At 41.8% G+C, this 14766-nt stretch overlaps 1 protein-coding gene across 1 annotated transcript in view; it reads right to left on the reverse strand.

Annotated features, from left to right (window-relative positions):
* Nucleotides 1-214: 214 nt before the first annotated feature.
* The window catches only part of CDAN1 (codanin 1), a 31784-nt gene continuing 17232 nt past the window's right edge, over nucleotides 215-14766 (reverse strand). The window contains exons 14-28 of the mRNA XM_066188125.1: nucleotides 14277-14443; nucleotides 13654-13735; nucleotides 12888-12977; nucleotides 11793-11847; nucleotides 10863-10996; nucleotides 10070-10173; nucleotides 8481-8630; nucleotides 8022-8085; nucleotides 7457-7535; nucleotides 6328-6485; nucleotides 5312-5419; nucleotides 4872-4935; nucleotides 3533-3735; nucleotides 2723-2830; nucleotides 215-1980 (exon numbers count right to left, since the gene is read on the reverse strand). Of these exons, the coding sequence (XP_066044222.1) occupies nucleotides 1855-1980; nucleotides 2723-2830; nucleotides 3533-3735; nucleotides 4872-4935; nucleotides 5312-5419; nucleotides 6328-6485; nucleotides 7457-7535; nucleotides 8022-8085; nucleotides 8481-8630; nucleotides 10070-10173; nucleotides 10863-10996; nucleotides 11793-11847; nucleotides 12888-12977; nucleotides 13654-13735; nucleotides 14277-14443 (1692 nt within the window). The 3' untranslated portion in view covers nucleotides 215-1854. The remainder of the gene's footprint in view (nucleotides 1981-2722; nucleotides 2831-3532; nucleotides 3736-4871; nucleotides 4936-5311; nucleotides 5420-6327; nucleotides 6486-7456; nucleotides 7536-8021; nucleotides 8086-8480; nucleotides 8631-10069; nucleotides 10174-10862; nucleotides 10997-11792; nucleotides 11848-12887; nucleotides 12978-13653; nucleotides 13736-14276; nucleotides 14444-14766) is intronic.

The following is a 14766-nucleotide window of genomic DNA, read 5'->3' on the forward strand; positions in this document are numbered from 1 at the left end:
AATCCATGTCAGAACCAGGAGCACCTTTTATTTAACTCATGGATTCCAGCTCCTTCTCCTTTCACCATCCTGCCCTCCCTTACAAAACAAGTAGATTTCTATTTCACCAGAAGCTGGATAGGCCAGACAGGAAGTCTGTACTGCACTTTCTCTGCCCCATTTTATTCTTCAGCCTAGTACCAAGAGGTTCTATACTGACAGCTTGAACACAGGGCAAGATATTTCATAATGTTTATTATGACAACAATTTCAAATGAGATCTGCAGCAAACCATCATGTAATACTCAGCCGCAGGGAGCAGGTATGGCATGATAGAATGTACTTGCTCTTCAATTTGTATTGAATTGTTCCATTTGTATTTGCATTGCAGCATGCCTACTTTTGGAGACTCTTTCATTCACAACAGAAAGCCTCTAAAAAGAGGAATGAACGTGGAACCTGCCAAATCTTCCAACACAGTCCTTAGTAAATAAGAAAAATCACAATATAATTCAGACACTAATGTGCCTCTGTGATTTCTCTTTCTGTATCACATATTTTAACAGAAGCCACAGTTCTACCTAATGAGTCCTGTCTGTAGTTTTTCTCGAATCACTGACTCCAAGATATTATCTTTTCTTACCTTATACAAGGAAGAAGTTAGCTCATTAGCAAGCTAAACAGCCCCGGGCTTCACCTTGTCCAGAGGCTGCTGTTAAATAACACAGAACTTGCCTTCTGGGAAAACCTACACTACTAGGACACTCCTAGACAAAAGGAAAAAATGTCCTCACTGCTTTGGGGCAGGGGGAAGGAATCCCATGAGACAGCTGATGAGCACCTAAACATACTCTGCTACTCACCAGTAGTCCCTGCCCCAAACTGCAGTTCATGGAAATACTTGGGGAGAAGAAAGTGAACAGGAGGTCACACTCTTGGTGACAATCTGTCTGTAAGGACAGAAAATGCCCACTGTCCTTCAAGAAACACGGCCCTTTCAAAACCCACTCTCCAGGAAACATCATAGTGCTTTTTCTCTACTTGGTCTGCTCTTCCAGGCTGTAGTTCTCTTGCTGCAGCAATTCCTGACTGATAAAACCCAAACTCAAGGCAAGAAAAATTATTAAAAACCAGTGAATAGCAGCCAGATGTCATTTATGTTCACAACTATAAAAGCGTCTTAAAAATACTGTCTTCAGTAAAAAATATAAACAGATATTTTATCCCTTATTTCTATCAAAAGCCCTGGGAAATTACAAGTTCTGTTTCCAACAAGAGATGGAAAAACACTTAAGCATGTACTTCCTTTAGGAATAATGCCATCAATGGTCTAGTGGATTTATTTAATATGGTTTACCTTTCAAAATTAGTCTTAAAAAATTAAAATCAAACCTTCAACACCGAGCTTACAATGAAAAATAAATATAGGCACATCTCTGTGTCATATAGGTTCACCTCTTCCTTCCCCTGACTGTTGAAGCTTTGTTAAAAGACAACATGAGAAGTCACATTAAGATACAGTCACCAAGAAACCACCTCTCTGATCAACAAAGTAACTTGAGTGGATTCCTGGGTTTGGTCACAGCTGTTGCCACACAAATACAAAAAGTGTCTCTGAGTCCAAAGAACAGCTGCTCTGAGATACGATCAAGGTGCTTAAAAGACTTTTGACTTGGAGATCCATTTGCTGATGTTAATCCTTCAGCAGAGTCACCACAGCAAAATGTCCATGACAGAAAGCCCAGTGCAGGCTTTGCACAGAGTGATCTCTTATCTTCAGTATGCTCCCAGCAAAGAGCTCCCAATCCTTTCAGAAACACTGAAAATTCCATTTGCATCTTCATCAGTAATTTTTGTCCACGGAGTCCACCTCTGCTAACTTTGTGTGGTCACAGTAGCTAGAGATTGTCTGGTCAGCTCACAAGGGTTAATCCTGGACTCCTCTATCTGATGTTCTGATACAAATACTCGGGACAGCCTTTTCAGGTCTTTTACAAAATCCTGTAAAAAACAGATACAAACCAGAGAACCCTTAGTAATGTAAACAAAAGAGAATGACTTAAATTTTCCTTAAAGAACTTAACAAGGTTAAACAAGTTGATGGTTTTCCAGTGCAAAAACCTAGATGAACTACAGAATTGACTGCAATGATGAATACCTGCAGACATGCTCAGTCTCCCCTCTGATCCCCACACCCTTTTCAGACAAGATGGCTGCCACAATTTAAATGGTTAAAACAGCTCCAACATGCAAGTGCTCACCAGCCTTGGAATACTGTCCATTTTAAGCAAGGCATTTGGGTGGATTCCTGCATTTTGATTGTGGCCAGAATAGTGAGACTCCTCTAGAACATTCCAACAGCTCTCACACTCTGGTGGTAGGAGGCACAGGGATTTAAGTTCAAGGCTGGTCAGTTAAGATCCTTCCCAACACATCATTCTTAGCTGGAAGCACACTCAGGCTAGACCTGAGACTTGGTAACTGAGCCAGCTGGGCTCTAAACTGGTTAACAATTTTCTTGGAAATGTTTCCACTGCATGGGCAATGTTGGATTCACACAAGTACAGCTTTCAGCCAAACACTAGCAACAGAAACAAGCTTGTTGGAAAACAGTCCCTGCATTAAGCAGGAACAACAGATGGGAAGGTTATGGGCCTTATCTATACAAAACAGCAATACAAGGATTGTTTCTATAGATTTAATTTTTATTTCACTTATTGTTCATGCATATCTAATTACTTACTGAGGGCCAAGGGAGCTCTTCAAGGCTATGCAGGCAACTCTGGATTTCGCTAGTTCTCATTAGTTCATGCTCTATAAGACCATGAAGCAAGAAGAGGAACAAATCCCACTGCACAAGAGAAGAAAACATCAACAACTCAAAAAGAAATCAATTGTGTGCTTGTTTCCTTATCCATATATAATTCACACTTTTCATTTTGGATCAGAACATGGAGAAAAGGAGCAAGCACATTATCTGTCTGCATGTGACAATGAGGACAAAAGCAACATCCAAAATGAGTGAACAGAATTCCTTTTAGCTCATACATTAATTGTATCCTACCGTACAGTTTATGAACTGAGAATTTTGAAACATACCAAGAATTTAATTCCTGCCTGTTCAAGAACAGCATGAAAAATTATTTCTTTGATTTCTGAAATAAGTTGGGTTTAGCCTACAACTAAATAGAGTGATTTCCAGCTTTCGTTGGGGTGCTTGTAACATCAACATGCATGCAGAAATGCAAGCTGATAAAAGACGCGAGAACACAACCAATGATAGTCATGTGTGTCCAGTCTTTGTGATATCCCAGGCCAAATGGGCCACTTTGCCATCGGCTCCTGACCAAAACTGTGCCTTCCTGAGAGCCCCCCAGGGAGGTACCAACCCCTGAGGAGCTGCACACATCCCTGTCTTTCACTGCGCCACAGAAACAAGGCCAGCCAGCAGCAGCCACACCCTGCTGGCCTCAGCAGCCATCAGCGAGCACCGCGGGCTGGCAGAATTCCTACACGAGTGCCAGCCTGCTCCACACATGGGAATGAGCTTTACCTCTCGCTGCTTAGCTTCCGCAAGATAACCCACGTTCTTCTTGCTGAGGATCAGCTGCACAGGCACACACGTCCCAAAGTCCTCCTTCCAGATGGAGAACAGCAGTTTTAGAAGGCCACAGGTGGGATTGTTCTTTACACGCAGCCTCTCATGGCTCCTCTCTGGGGATTTGACCCCAAGACTCAGAGGAACACGATCTGAAACTAAGAAAAGGATGGAAAATGAACTCCTATAGCTGCATTATTTCCTTATAGAGTCATCGTCTTGGTTCAGCAGCACACTTAGGGAGTACAAACCAGTGAACCTAAGAGGACTGGAGTTCAGAAATATGCAAAATTATGAGCTTTGAAGCTATACAGACAGTATGACATAGGAAGAGATTTCTACTCCTCAGATAAAGAACACCCCAACTGGTTGGAGTATAGCCCCAAGTCTTGAAAGTCAGCCTAATATTTAGCCAAAGAGAACCTAGGTGTTACTGCAAAGGAGAGAAGAGTAACACAGTTTAACATTTAAGCCTATAGACAGACTGAACAGTTGTCCATAGTTTAGACTATAGGCAGAGTTAGTTACATGACTTTACACAAGGGAAAGTAAAGTGAAGTGAACACTGCTTAACTGCAGATGAACACAAACAGAAGTAAGATGCCAGTTCTTCCTTGGTACAGTCTAATGAAACAGGACAGGTTGACACTGCTGCCCCCAGAATAAATTTCACAATATTCAGATGTGAACTGCCTTCTGAAAAAAAAAATTATGTATGAAACTTCTAAAGCTGGTTCTAAACCAACCAAATTAGAAGGCTGCCCATGAAGAAAACAGTTGCATTGAGATCATAAGCTCCTGGTCAGAGAAAAACTGTATTTACTTATCAGAGCAAGGAAAAGAAAACAAACTGAAAATGTTCACAGGAGTCATAATACACAAGTATTATGAAACAAGTTACTTTCATTCTTTCCATAAGAAAGCCATAAAAAAACGTAATTTAATGGAAAAGGTCTTTACTTTTAGGAAAAAAAAAAGCCCAAGCTCAATCACAATTTTTCAGAGGCAGAAATACTAGAACACATATCCCATATTTAACTGAAGGTGTCAATAAATAAAAAACAGCAGAGATGTGAAACAGATCAGATCACAGGGATGGTTAGTCACTGGACAATTCTGTTATACAGAATGTAAGAGGGAATAAGAGCAACCACCCAAACTGACAGAAAGAAATCTGCAGAATCAGCGACACCAAAGAGAATTAAATATCCATGAGCTCTAAACACTTAAATCTCTGACCTCAAGGACGTAAGAGAACTGTACAGATTTCAGTCTTAAATCATAACTCACTTACCCAGCAAAGATGCCAACTCAACCGTGCACTTGGCCAGCTGCTGTTCTGATGTGGGACACATGAACTGGAAAAGACAAAAAAAGTTACTTTTTTTTCTCCATACAGCAGACTTGATAAAACAGGGCTTCACAAGGGATAAAAAATATCTGAGAGGAGCAGGCAATTTACAGCAAGAAGCACAGAGCTGTAATGAGGACACCACTAAAGACTGAAAACCAAAAAAGTCATATATGAAAAGGGAATTCACAAAAGCAAACTGAAGTAACAAGCAGATCTACACAATATTAAAAAATGCATTGCAACATTGCCACATTTGAGCTCAAATAAAAACCCCTCAACTGAACTCAGCTGTGAGGCAAGGCAAACTAAAAACTTTGCAGGCACCAAGACAGCCCAAAGTGATTCAAAGAGGGTTTTTGTTGCTTTTTTACATCTTTTACCTTTCTGCATCGAAGTGTCTGACTCAACCTTCCCAGCAAGCACTCCAGCCACATGAAGTCAACCACTTCACCCTCCTCCCGCGGGCCCACAGCAACACAGAGCACATCCTTGATGAGAAAGACAACAGTAACACACACATCAGTATCCCACTCTTCCACAAACAGATCCTTGGACCTGTGACAGAGCAGTTCAAAAATAGTTCTTGGGTCCTGACTAAAACCAGAACCAAAGTTACCATATACATTTCACAAGACAGATTAAAGCTGATTTTTCACAACCTTATTAAGATCCCATTTTTCTAGCACAGCTCTCACTAACGTTATGCAGTAAAATTCAATGATGGCAACAAATTCATCATCCTTAAAAGTACTAGCACTGAAAGCTCTAGGTAAATTTGACAGCACAGCAAGCAAGTTCAGGGTAGAAGTGCTACAGAAATCCAGAGCCCTCTTATATCGTCAGGGAAGCTTCAGTGCAAACACAGAGGTTTCCCGACACAATTTACCCTCCTTTTTTTATTTTGGCACAAGCAAGACAGCAGTAAAGGATGTGAACTCATTTTAACACAACGGCTAGGAAAGCAGTGACAGTGAAAACCAGCATTATTTGTCGTCAAGCAGACAACCAGCTGCAAAAAACATAGGCAGAATACTGGTAATAATGGTAAAAAAGTGAGGTGTTCAGAATTCTTTTCCTTATGGGGTACATAGGTTAAATGATTGCAAAATTGTACACAATACCATGGTGTCTACACTGTGGTTTCTCTCCTACTCGTATCAAAAAGGCCACGCTGCCATGCTACCAGAAATCCTTTATTTGAGATAGCAGGTATTGAGAAAAACCTGAGAACTTTCCATCGTGCTTCCTAAGCACTCCCCACAGCCACCTCCTCAGAATGAGAACATTCTCTTAAAAAAAACCCCAAACAAAATCCCACAAAACAACAATAAAAACAAACCACAAAAATACCAATGTGAAAAACAGAAAGGCAAGCCAGGAAGTGAAAACTGTGTACCTTAATCTCATTGATGATCTGGGAGGGAAATGGGGCACAGTGCTGACAGCCTGGAGGACAGTCTCTTCTCAACTCAAGAGCATCCTCGCCAGGCAAGGGAAATCCTGGGACTTTCAGCATTCTGTTGAAGGTTGCCTTCACTTCTCTTTTGATGAGTGCTGCAGAGAACAGAGAAATCCTGTCCGCTTCAGTTTTTGTCTCCACTGAAGCAGAGAATCATTTTCAAACACTCTTAGCCTCTCATTCCAAGGGCCACAGCGAATAAGGCAAAAAGACAGTTTACATTTTCAACCACTTCCCCCTGACCTCCCACTGTATTTAATGTGCAGAGGCTCACGTGGAAAGGGTGTGCTAACCCACAGCTGTAGAAGGCAGCCACCCATCACTGCCAGTTACCACTGGCAACTCATCTCACTTACCATAAAAATATTTCCATGGGTTTAACAAACACGGTAGCTGAGCCAGAAGGCAATGCCGAACTAGAAAGCTGATTCAGTGTGATCATACCAATTCAACCACTGTGCCCATAAAAGCCATATGTCTTCTACCAAAATACATTTTGATCAGCATCCAAAACACTAAACTCCTGTGGCTGCAAATGGTACTTGGACATTTCTCCGCAGGCTTTTGGCACAGCCTCCTGAAAAAATGGGTTTTCAGAGACTCTGAAGAGTTGCCAGAGCAGTATTACAGAATAAAAGGACTACATCTGCCTTCAGCCTGCAGAAAATACACCCAGTCCAAGAAGTGTTTGTTTTACAGGATATTTCAGAAGCACTCTGTACATGTGAACAATAAGATGGCTTGAGAGAGCAGTTGTCTGTATACACGGGAAGTGCTAAGACAACTTCAGGTGACATTTCCAGAAGCATTTACTCTCACCATCCTACAAGACTCCATAACCAAAAATCACTACCATGGGCCAAGCCCAAAAGATCCCCAAAGAAGGTTCTCAAAGCTAGAAATCATTCCTGTTATTCCTAAACAAGGGGGGACGGAGCAACTGCATACTTTGCACTAAAAGAAAAACGAACAGGACCAAGTACTTCATAACACTGTCTGTCCCTTGATCTCAGAAAAGAGTACAATGCACAGGTTAGAAGCCCCAGTTCAAGGTAAAAAGACTCACCTGCAATGTTGGCAGAGAGCCAGCCACAGGCTCTCTCAGTAGCCAGTTCCACCGCAATGCTTTCTGCACTACTTAAAACCTTTACAGGGAGGAGAACAAATGATAGATTTCTATCAGCCACAGCACTGCAGTCAGTGAAAATTCAGAAGGAAGTCTAGAGGAAAAAAGCATTACTTTGGCATACAACAATTAAACTGAGCACCACCACCTCTATGGAAACTGCTGGTTTGAGCAATACAACAGACCCGTTTTGATTTTCCAAACTTCATCAACTCTTGTGGAAGTTGATGCTAAAACAAATGCATTATCATTGCAAGATAAATGCAATTTATGTAACATTCTAGCCTCATCAGTAAGCTACGAGCTGGAATATCACTTTACCCAGAACATGCAAGGCAGCCCAGTAGAAGTGACTCTCCTTAGCTATCTCTCAGTCCTTCCACAGGGGCATCAATAGATTTGTTTGACCTGAGCTACTACGGGATAAGGGAAGCAGCAATGGAAAAACAGTAATGATCCAGACTTCAAGTCAAGGCTTTTAATAAGTTTTAGGGAAAATACATACTGCTGCAGATGTCTCTTCTGGCAACAACACCCTCACTGCCTCAGGACCTTTTTTTTTGCAAAATCTGCAAGAAAAGAAAGAAAGTGTGCCACAGGATTAGTCTAAGTTCTTGGACAACACTAAGAGGTTCATTATGCAGCAATGCAATAAATCAGACTAAAAGAACAAGACAAGGAAAGGGTAATTACAAGCAACTAAGCTGCAATATCAACTTCCCAAAGAGGGGAAATACAACAGCTGCAGTGGACGTCTGTTTGGAGCTGGATGCACCTTTATTCTTTCTTACAAACACAGTATTAACTGGCGGAATGCACAGCAGACACTCACCATAAGAAGAGCAGAGGGCATGGTTTATAATTACCAGAACCTGAGCACAACAGGCCAAGCTAAATTAGGCTTATAGATTCTGCAGTAGGAAGAGATGGGAAGGCACAAGTTTAAATAACTTTTCCTCCTTACTCTCTGCCTTTGATGAGTGCCTGGGCCCCTTCCTCATACAGATGAGTGCACACCTCTTCAAGCAGTTTGTCATGATTAACATCCTCTTCTTTCACTTTATCTTGCAACATGACTTCAGCCCTTTGAACTAGCTCTGCTACCAGTGTTGCCCTGCAACAAAACCAAGAACAATCAGGCAGACTGAAATCAATACAAGAAACAGTGCACACACTGTACCCAGCCCTTGTCCCCAGTTTAGGGGGAGACCCAACTCAAATGCAGTAAGTCACTCTGCTAAAAACAAATCAATAATGCTGCATTTAGTACTGTATCATCTCCTTGTTCTGTATGTATGGAAGAAAATAGCAGTGAAGACACCAAAGTAGCACTCAGACTCAAGAGTCAAAAGCCTTTAGGTTTTACTAAAAACTTACTTAGCTACAGGTCTCCTTCCTGGCAGCAATACCCTGGTACGCTCAATTGGTAGTGCTCAGATGTTCAAAGATGCCAGAAGCAGCCCACTACAGCCGCCACTCCTTAGGGGCTGATAACATTTAATGGCTTCAGTAAGCTGGACAACAGAACAGTGCAAACTCTGAGCAAGCTCATGAGCTGAAGGGCAGGGCTGCCACACAGGAGGACTGTGAAAAGAGGAAGAAATGGGCTGACTGTGCACCTGTACAGGCTGGGGTCTACTGGCTACAGAGCAGCTCTGCAGAAAGGACCTGGGGTTCCCAGAACATAAGGTGAGTTAGGAGTGTGCAAAGAAAGCCAACCTTATAATGGACTGAAAATAGCAACAGTGCAGCCAGCAAGTCAAGGGAAGTTACTGCTTCCCTCATCATTCTGAGGCTGCATCTGGAGTAGTGTGTTTAGCTTTGGGATCTCAGGACAAGAGAGCCATTGACAATTTGAGTAACTGCAGGAGAAAAGAAAAAAAATTATTAAAATTGCTACAATGCTGGAGCACACACCTAACAAAAGGGAGTCAGTTTCACCTAACCTGGAGCCAAGAAAAAGTTGAAGGGAGAAGGAAAAGTTACAGAGAAGACAGAACAAGACTTCCAGGAAGAGCACTGCTAAAGATTGACAGGAATATGCACAAGCTGGAACAGTGGATATTCTGACAGGTTATAAGGAAACATTTTTCACAAAGCCTGGGAAAATTAAGCATTCAGACACGGTAGAAAGAGGTTGGCTGAATCCTCATCCTTAAGAGATGCTAACTTTTCCAGCTGGAAAAGGTGCCAGCAAACATGATCTAACCTGAAAGCTGGGCCTGCTTTGAGCAGGACTTTGAATCAAGTGACCTCCAGAGGTCATTTCTGATAGGAGATTTTCCTATCATTAGCAAGAATGTTCTGAACAGATTAGAAAGCCTCAACGCTGCACTAGATTCATACAAAAAGTGTCCCAAAAGTTGTATCCCCCTCCTCTCTACATCCCTTCATGAATGGCAGATGTTGCTGGTCACAGTCTTGGTGTTCTGGTACACAGCACATCCAGTGAAGCTTCTTTCCCTCATACATGCAAGTTTAAAGGATCAACTCTTTGCTTAATTATAATGTAAAGTTACTTCTTAAGTCACAGAAAAGGCAACCAGCACTTACTTGATGTGCTTGACACAGTTGGATCCCACCCTCTCTGCCACAAATTCCACTGTTCTCCGTAGGGAAGGAGGCTGGTTGTGGAAGAAGGCCTGTTCCAAATCTACCTGTTCAAGAGAAAGCACTACAGTTGATCAGAGCACCCCACCCAGAACCTTCTCTCACCAACTCAGGAATGCACAGAATTACCATCTGGAGATGTACCAAAAGACAATTTGCCTCCACTAGAATTTTCTGGTACTGTAGTATTCATCATCCCAGTTTTACCCCCTAATCCCTTCTACCCATTTAACCCAAAGCTCATTATCAGGGTTTCTGAAGCTACAAAAGACCTATAAAGGGAATGGGAGACTTCTGACAGTGTCTGCTAGTAGTGAGTCACCATATACGGCTCATTTTGGGAAGAACTTGTCCTTTTAATTACAGGCTGGTAATCCTGTAGGCTCCTATGCATGTCCTCCTTTCAGTGGAAAGCATGGCTACAATCTAACCAAAACAAAGTATGAAAAACATATCAACATTTAATGTTAAAGAAGAGGGAAACAATTAATTAAGACTAGTTTTTCCAACAGCAAGAATGTTTACTGAGCTTACATGGATTCCAGCACCCACACCCCATCCCAGCCACATGACTGTAACAGAAAAAGAGGGAGTAAAGATAAACATCAAACACAATGTTTCCCTGCTGTCCAGGTCCATTCTTTCCCGGGCATTAAGAGAGCACTGTGTAATCCTACACTCTCACAAGTAAATTTCTCCTGCCCCTTTTCCCCTTGAGACTCCCTAATTTCATTACCTGTAGTTTCCGCTGTGTGACAGAAGCCTTGGGTGCTAAGGACTCTGCAGCTGTGGGAGTGATTTTCCTTATAAAACCACCATTTTTTCCTCCACTACCAGCCACAAAAGAGGCAAGTAGTTTACGCAGCTCACCTGTACAGGAAAAGCAATCATTAAGCTCATAAGCAAGAAGAAAAAAAATTAATATCAAAACTCAAGAAAGAGACTTTCAGTCTTTTACCAGTCCTGTTCCCAGAGCAGATTCTCTCAGCTTCTACAAAAGCAGAAGCTTCAGTAAAGCAGGGGGGACATCCTATATATATATATAACTGGCAGGGCAGAGCAGGCTTGTGAAAAGAGGAAGCTTCTGAAAAGCCCCCTAGCACATGGGATTTGTTCAGAAGGATGGAAGAGCAGTTATTTTCATCCCATCTGGGGCTCTATTGTCTACAGAGAGGAATTTGACCATTGGTAGACAGATCCCATGAAAAAGCTATCTCAAACAACAACCTGACAAAACACCAGGGCACAAAAGGATTCTTCCCCTCTGCCCGGCAGCAGAAATATGCTCAAGGATCAAGACATTCCTCACGGTACAAACACCTCTTCCTACACCTAGCATGGAAAAGTTGTGTTGTTATAATGCTTCCTTACAGCTTGTGAGGGGTGGCTTCCCCTGTCCCTCTGGATTCAAGCTCCGTGAATCAACTATCCTGACTCTATAACCTCCCTCCCCCAGCTTAACCAGATACTATCCATAGCTACAGGAGCTCCTGCAATACAGCTTTTTTTCCAGGCCTTGTCCTGAGACCTTAAGCTGTGAGGAAGAGTAAGAAAGGTGATCCAAGGACTCACAGTACCAAAAAACAAATATAAACAACTGACTAAATAAAAGCAAATACATACTAATATATTTTATGTATATAGCAAAAGTAAGTAAAATACTCACTAAGATAGGGACAGCAGGTATAAAGTAACTGCTGATCCACCAAGGGTACAAAGTCCTGGTGAGAAAATGAAGGAAATGCTGAAAGGATACAGCACAAAAGAAACAGTCTTCAAATCAGAAATCCCATACATGCATTCACAGGCAGGTTTCAGGGCTACCTTTGCATGAAAACAATAACTGGATTCCAAATACACAGTAAAATTACAGACTTTGCAGCCCAAGTATTGAGTCCAGCCCTGTAACAGAGAATGAGCTGCTCTTCATTTTATTAGTGTAGCTCAGCCTTTGCCCCTAAGCACTATCAATGCCCAGCTGAAGGCTTGGTTAAAGAAGGGAACCAGGACTGTTGCCATAGCTTTTACTCATAAAGGGAGAAACCTTTCCATGGAGGAAAAGAAATGAGGCACACTGCTATGCATTACAACTCCACGAGTGCCTTCATCCAGACTCACTGGAACACCACGCCATGGAGAAATGTCACCTCAGTATCAGCACAGGCAGGGCCGTGGGATGAACAGCAATTTCACATCCCATCCACCAAAGCAATGTATCTTAGCACCCATACCCCTTTTCCATGGAATATTTCTAGGAATTATCTGAAACATCCCACATGCCATACCCTCACCTCCTTTGCTGCTTGCTCATACCATTTTCAGTTCAGCCACCCTTTATCATGACACTGGAAAACAGATGACCTCAAAAATAGCAACCTTGCTCTTACAGTCCCATCTTTCTATTTCTGTTCGTCATTACTTTTGCTTATTTCTGGGAAGAGCTACAGTTCTATCAGCTCACCTTGCAGGAAAACAGCATCTGATCCTCCAGCATTACTTGGCACCTGTTCTGCAAATTATTGCAGCAGGTGAGATGGTTCCTGCCTGACAGAAAACCCAGAGCTGTAACACAGAGTTCACAACCCATAACACAAATGCAATTGAGGCACTTGGACAAACTGGGCATCACATCCACTGGTGTCTACATGCTCAGTGCTGCTGCCCTGAAGCCAAGTTCCTGATAAAATCTTACAACTCCCGAGGAAGTGGAAAGTCCATCTTCACCCACAGATTCAGAGGACATGCTGCTGCACTAACTCACCAAAGCCTGAGCAGATGTCACAGTATCCAGCATAAATCTCTCCTGTCTGTCATCAACAGTAAAAAACAACTCTTCAGGGACTGATGGAACCTGAAACAGAAAATCCAACAGCTGCAACCCAAAAGGCAGTAAGCTGGTAACTTCCACCACTTCTGATAAAGACCCTGCCACCCACAAAAGAGAACCCCCAGCACTAAGGATCCTCTCGCCCTGAGGAGAGCTTTCCATAAAATTAAAGACTCATTTTGATCACAGTAACAAAAAGCCACATTCCTTATCCTCCCCATACAGCATCTTCCACATTTCCAACAGGTTCCTGCCAAGTAATGACCTTGCTTCCAACTGGAGGCACAAAAGAATCCTAAAAGTCCATCACACACCATCCCTCTAGCTAATAAAATTCCTCTGTAATGCAAGGCTGACAGCTAGCACACCATCTTTCTGACAAGAGCCTCCAGTTCTAACAGGAATCAGCTGTCAATTTTCTTACAAGGTTGCAGATTAGTAAGTACAGAATGTGTTTCAGATGCAATTACAATTCCTATCGGAAAAAAAAATTTGTTGCTTCACACAATTCCACTAAAGGAACATAATTGTCCAATAAAATACAGCTATTCTTTAAACCCCACACCAGTGTAAAAAACCTATGATAAAACAACAAACTACTGTATTGAATTGTTTTAATTCATTTCAATACTATTTTGTATTGAGTTCTGTGCCCTGTCTTTTCTTCAGAGAAGAGTTACATGCACACAGGAGACTCTACCTGAAAAAGCCAACCCAGAAGTGCAAGGATCAGCAGCTTGTTCAGGAAACTCATCTCCTTGTCTTCAGAAAGGACCATTAACCTGTCATGCAGCAGAAGCAGCAAGAGAGAGTGTCAGTTTCCAGCAGCTCAATTTTAATTAAGGAAAACATTCCCAAACCCTTCACTTAACAATTACACTATCTTTCACCATGAACACATTCCTTGCATGTCTGCTCAAAGAGAAGGTACGCTCTACTTTTTCATATATACCTGCAAAACATCTTAAGTTTACACTAGACAAACCATTCTCTAGAATGTGCTTCAAATTTTCCTCATGTATATAGGAAAGAAAACTAGAAAATTATTTAGGCATTGGAAACCTCGTAGGTTTAAGGTCAAAATTCAAGCTGCAGCTTGAAGGTCAATCACAGCTGCCGATGTAGAGTGATCAAGTGGGATTTAAAGATTTTATTTACTTAATAAAAAACACATGTTTCAATCAAGTATTAATCCCCAAGTTTAGGCTGTGTTCTCTTTGCAACTTTATGGAAGGTAAAAAGTATGCATGACTTGCACTACAAAAAAAAAAAAAAAAAAATCATTGAAAAATTCTTCACAGATATAGTTTCCCAGGCTCTTACCTGTACACCTGCAGCAAGAGACCAAACACTTTCCTGTAATAATCAAGGAAAGGAGCAATATGATCCACAAGGGAAAGGTACTCCACAATCCAAGGAATAGTGAGGATAGAACGTTGATCCCGAATAGATTGTCTCAGAAGCTTTAATATATCCAGTACAGGCAGGGTCTTAAAGGACAGGAGAAGTAAAACTAGTAGCTTGAAGTTATTTTTTGATACTTACAGAAGAACTTTTATCTATATCTTGACTTTTCTTTCCAGGATTTCGTCTTTCATACTGGTGACTTCTGGCTAATGAAAACACTTCTTTGCACATGACCAGAGGTAAAAATCAAACTATGACTGCAACCAAATGTCCCGCTGGGACTTTCAAAAGCAAGGCTAAATTCCTGACTATGTACAAAGGGGAGTCAAGGTCTAATGCTTCCATTCAGTGACACACTGCTGGGAGATGGGTGCAAAACTAACACAACCAGTCCTGGTAGCTAGAT

Source organism: Chamaea fasciata, unplaced genomic scaffold, assembly GCF_029207755.1.
Source record: "Chamaea fasciata isolate MVZ Bird 193981 ecotype frontalis unplaced genomic scaffold, bChaFas1.0.hap1 SCAF_7, whole genome shotgun sequence".
Lineage (NCBI taxonomy): Eukaryota > Metazoa > Chordata > Aves > Passeriformes > Sylviidae > Chamaea > Chamaea fasciata.